This window comes from Zea mays, chromosome 9 (genome assembly GCF_902167145.1).
Source record: "Zea mays cultivar B73 chromosome 9, Zm-B73-REFERENCE-NAM-5.0, whole genome shotgun sequence".
Lineage (NCBI taxonomy): Eukaryota > Viridiplantae > Streptophyta > Magnoliopsida > Poales > Poaceae > Zea > Zea mays.
Genome location: NC_050104.1, coordinates 123,280,551 through 123,285,488, shown reverse-complemented (window position 1 = coordinate 123,285,488; position 4,938 = coordinate 123,280,551). Strand labels below are relative to the sequence as shown.

Genomic DNA, 4,938 nt, shown 5'->3' with positions numbered 1-4,938 from the left:
GTCACACACTATGTGTAGAAACTTAGCCCGTCTACATTGAAGTTCTATGATTTCATGTGAAGGACACCTAGGCATCGATGTTTATGATAATATCTTATGTTTGTTTGGACAAAATATTAAAAACAAATAAAAGGGGTCCCTGATCACTTTGACGAGCATTGCATTCAGCAAAGGGTGCCTTTGTTGAGTGCAATGGTCATAGAACTCGGTAGAAAAGACATACATAAACATCGGGAAACTTGCTTTACCGCACGCTATGGCCAAGACACTCGGCAAACTAGGCTCCTTTGTTGAGTGCCATCTCAAGCACTCGACATTGGAACTACGACTAGGCCTCACGGAAGCTTTCTTTGCCGAGTGCCACTAAGCGAGGAACTCGGACACTCAGCAACAGCTCTGTCATCGTCACGATGTCTTTTCTTTGTCGTGTACCAGTTGGCACTCGGTTAAGACTTTACTGAGTGCCCGATAGAAAGTACTCGGCAAAGAGACCGTTGCCGACGTTTGGTTCACTGAGGGCTCTTTGCTGCCTTTTGGACTTGACAAAGAAGTCATCTCCAGTACTGTCTCCTAGGACGCAGGATTTATGTTTTTTCCCGGAGCTCGATCTGTGGGACATCACAGATGGTCCAATCTGGTGATCTAAAATGGACGGTTTGCCAAGCCCACAGAGAAGTCTTTAAGATCTTCCACGATGCACGCATGCTTTAAGGTTAGATAGTGTTTGGTCCAAAAAAGCGTCAACAATCAGGAAATTAGAACTAAAATTATTAAAGGACAGATCAAAAGGCATGCATGTTCTTCTTCTATAGTGTGTGTTGAGCCTGAGTTTTGATTTTAGGCTTTATTAGGGGACTCGCAGTCTAGCTAAGGAGTTGTATTGATGTTCTGACAAATATTATGTTCGATCGTCACAGTGGTCTTGTGCGGATCGATTAGGCCCGATCATGGTGAAATAAACTAACCACCGGTAAGCCCGGGCAGCCCTAGAGCATGCAGCGGCCTACGTGAAGCCCGCGTGTCGCATCGTCGTCCGTCAGACGCTAACGGCAGGCCGCTGCATGCGTTGCCGGCGAACTCTCTCCTGAGCCACTCGTCATCCATATAAGTAGACATCCCATCACTGTCGTCTATCAACAACACACAGAGCGACATTTCGAATAACACAGTTGAGCGCGACGATGGGATCCCTCGCTAATAACATCATGGTCGTGGGTGTCGTCCTTGCAGCGCTCGTCGCCGGCGGGTCATGCGGGCCCCCGAAGGTGCCGCCCGGTCCCAACATCACCACCAACTACAACGGCAAGTGGCTCACCGCCAGGGCCACCTGGTACGGTCAGCCCAACGGTGCCGGCGCTCCTGACAACGGTACGAGCGGGATACATGTTTATACTCCTCCTGTAGGTCGCTCCTTCATGTAATGTGATGCGATTAAAACGGTGCGCAGGCGGTGCGTGCGGGATCAAGAACGTGAACCTGCCACCCTACAGCGGCATGACGGCGTGCGGCAACGTCCCCATCTTCAAGGACGGCAAGGGCTGCGGCTCATGCTACGAGGTGCATATATAAGCATGCATTAATTAGTTTGCATGCATGGACATATCTAGCTAACTGCTTAATTAATTTACTCTTCAGGTGAGATGCAAGGAAAAACCTGAGTGCTCGGGCAATCCAGTCACGGTGTACATCACTGACATGAACTACGAGCCTATCGCTCCCTACCACTTCGACTTGAGCGGCAAGGCCTTCGGCTCCCTGGCAAAGCCCGGGCTCAACGACAAGATTCGCCACTGCGGCATCATGGACGTCGAGTTCAGAAGGTACATAGTAATTCATGCATCGTATATCTTGGTGGACAGGACAGAAGATAATGCATGTTGAATGAACCTCCTCTCCTGCAGGGTGCGATGCAAGTACCCCGCCGGGCAGAAGATCGTGTTCCACATCGAGAAGGGCTGCAACCCCAACTACCTGGCCGTGCTGGTGAAGTATGTGGCGGACGACGGCGACATCGTGCTGATGGAAATCCAGGACAAGTTGTCGGCTGAGTGGAAGCCCATGAAGCTCTCTTGGGGCGCCATCTGGAGGATGGACACTGCCAAGGCGCTCAAGGGCCCCTTCTCCATCCGCCTCACCAGCGAGTCCGGCAAGAAGGTCATCGCCAAAGACGTCATCCCGCCGAACTGGAGACCCGATGCCGTCTACACTTCCAACGTCCAATTCTACTAGACTTTGAATTCCCTTCGATTCATCCGGCGCGGTGGGCTATGGACCTGCAGCAGCAAGCTAATTAAGTTTATATATATTGCATGAGAGAGCATGCACCGCTAACCATATATACTACTGAGACTTCTGAATTCTAGTATATGTAATCCTTTTGTTTGGGTTTAGGAGGCAATTCTAATCATGTATGCCGAATTCCAAAGAGTGGAAAACAAGCAAAATGTTAAATATACATGCCATTTTCGGAGGCAATTTTTTTCATGAGGGCATGTTGCTATAATTCCGGGGACCTTGGACTTCTTGGAGCACCTTCCTGTGACTTAGGCATACATGATTAGATTATAATCCAATTAGTTAAGTCATAGAAAATTACCTCATTCTCATCTCCATCTCCATTTCTCTATTTCTTCTCAATCAAGGACCAAAATAGCACTTTTGCTAAAAAACAAGTTAGATTGCAAACCAAAGTGCACAATACATAGTAAAAGGTATATGCAACATATTTGAATACTCAAACCTCTCATACTTACATTTTCCATCATTTTGTTCCATTTAGCCTGTTTGAGCTCGGGGTTGGACTCCAAAACCTCATGTCAACATAACTTGATCCTTTTAGCAAACTATGAGCTCTAACACCATACAATGGTCAACAAGAACTATTCCAAACATAGGAATGACCCAAACTACAAGTCAAAGTATACTTAGCTCTTTGGGCACTTACAGGTTCTAACTTTGATAATTCTGTACTTCTTGTGACCATGACTCTGCTCGAGCTAGGATCTTGAGCCTTATGACTTAAACAATTAAACCACAAACATTACCTCAATGGTTGTAAGCCACGTCCATATATCACAGACTTCAATGCATTCAGACTATTCACAGCTTGACCAACCTTGACCTCTTGCAAGAACCTCTTCTTCTTTGTGACCTTAGGTACTTTAGTCTTCTTGACCTTCTCCCTTGCTCTTCATACCTTGAAGTCCTTCTTGCCTTCACCTTAGTTCAATCAGCTATCTCCAAGTCATGCACATTGAGTTCCACTTAGTCAATGTCCATCCTTCAACTTGACTTGTGATGTCCACAATTCATAGTCATCTCAGTCTATGGGTCCATCATGCTTGACTCCATGTGATGAACCTTGTAAGGTTTTCACTAAGTACATGCTCAGACCTTTAATTGTGTTGCCATCCAAAAAAACCAAAACCTAGATTGGACCATTCATTATATTCATCAATCATTGTACTTGCAAGAGTGATCAAGGTCATATTATTTCTCTCAACTACTCCATTTTGTTGAGGGGTGTCAGTTGTGGAGACTTCTTGTTTGATCCCAACCTCATCACAATACTCATGAATATAGTTGTTGTCAAATTCATTTCCATTGTCACTTCTTATTTTTCTTGATTTTGCAATCAAACTCATTTTGTACTTTCATGGTAAATTTATTCAATGTTGATGCAACTTTTGACTTTTCTTGAAGAAAGAACACTCAATTACATCTAGAGAAATCATCAACAACGACCAAACAATACAGGTTTCCCCCAACACTAGCATATTATGTAGGACCAAATAAATCCATGTGAAGTAACTCTAGTGGTCTTGGTGTTGACATAAAAGCGTTTGTAGGATGTGTATTGGCAACTTGTTTTCCAGCTTGACATGCACTATAAAAGATTTTCCTTTTTCAAACACAACATCTTTCAAATCTCTAACCATTTCTTTCTTTGGAAGCTTCTTGTTGGGGAAATGATCCCCGGACCCTAGGACCCACCGGTCAGAGAGCGCGAGGAAGAGCCCCCGGTCGCTGGGACCCGTTGGTCCGCTGGAAAATGTGGTTACGTCAACCCTGAAAGAACCCGCCCCTGGTTGAGCCCCGTGGCACCGAGCCTAGGGTCGAGCGCGGTGGAATCTGACAGGAGGGGCCAGACATGTTGGAGGGGAACCACTCAAGTGGATCCCGCGCCTGGCCCCAGAATGACCCGTCATTAATACCCAACCACATTAACCATGCCTGGCACCGAGCCATAGCACGGACGTCGGTCCACTTCCCACTCATGACCTACGAACCAGTTGGGCTGCATAGCACTCATGACCGATAGGTTGAAGGCTTGGCTTCGCAGAGTGAAAGGCGCTGCATACATGTGAAGGCTCGACTTCTTTTTCTTTTCCTTTCTTTTCTTTTCTATTTTTAGGTTTCCAATTTAAATTCCAATTTTTTTGTGGAGTTCATATTTGGATCAAATAGACAAATTCACCTATCAGTATGAATAGATGCATTTATTTTGTTTATATCTATTTTCTTCATATTTATATAGTATTTCCCTTATTCTTTATATCATTTTCAATTTGTAATTGGTAAGTTTGGTCTTAAATTCCCCATTTGGGCACTAATATATTTTTATTAATATTATTATTATTATTATTATTATTATTTATAGATGCACAAACACATAAACTCCGACATGATGCATAGATTATTTTAGATGTCACTAGTTAATGGTTCACTTTAAATATGGTTATTCCCATGTTCTAATGAGTAGAGGGCAAAGCATATATTGAGGTCAACTCTTTCCTTATTATTTACAAATTGGGGAAATTCTATTCATAACTCTTCTTCTCTCTCCCAAGTAGCTTAATCTTCACCATGGTGATTTCATTGCACTTTGCACATTTTGATCACTTTATTCCTTGTAACCCGAGTCAAAGTGTCAATGAT

The 4,938-nt window shown here is 44.3% G+C and overlaps 1 protein-coding gene across 1 annotated transcript; it reads left to right on the top strand.

Annotated features, from left to right (window-relative positions):
• Positions 1-1,153: 1,153 nt before the first annotated feature.
• On the top strand, positions 1,154-2,483 carry LOC103638966 (expansin-B1-like). Its single transcript, NM_001301579.1, has 4 exons — positions 1,154-1,368; positions 1,448-1,557; positions 1,636-1,820; positions 1,902-2,483. Exons 1-4 carry the CDS (start codon positions 1,182-1,184, stop codon positions 2,227-2,229), a joined length of 810 nt encoding a protein of 269 aa, NP_001288508.1. The 5' UTR covers positions 1,154-1,181; the 3' UTR covers positions 2,230-2,483.
• Positions 2,484-4,938: the final 2,455 nt, after the last annotated feature.

Bases quoted from the DNA above. Each gene is read 5' to 3' on its own strand.
- LOC103638966 (NM_001301579.1), top strand. From the start codon at position 1,182: ATGGGATCCCTCGCTAATAACATCATGGTCGTGGGTGTCGTCCTTGCA. The intron at 1,558-1,635 runs GTGCATATATAA...TTTACTCTTCAG, and splicing joins GCTGCGGCTCATGCTACGAG to GTGAGATGCAAGGAAAAACC. The intron at 1,821-1,901 runs GTACATAGTAAT...CCTCTCCTGCAG, and splicing joins ATGGACGTCGAGTTCAGAAG to GGTGCGATGCAAGTACCCCG.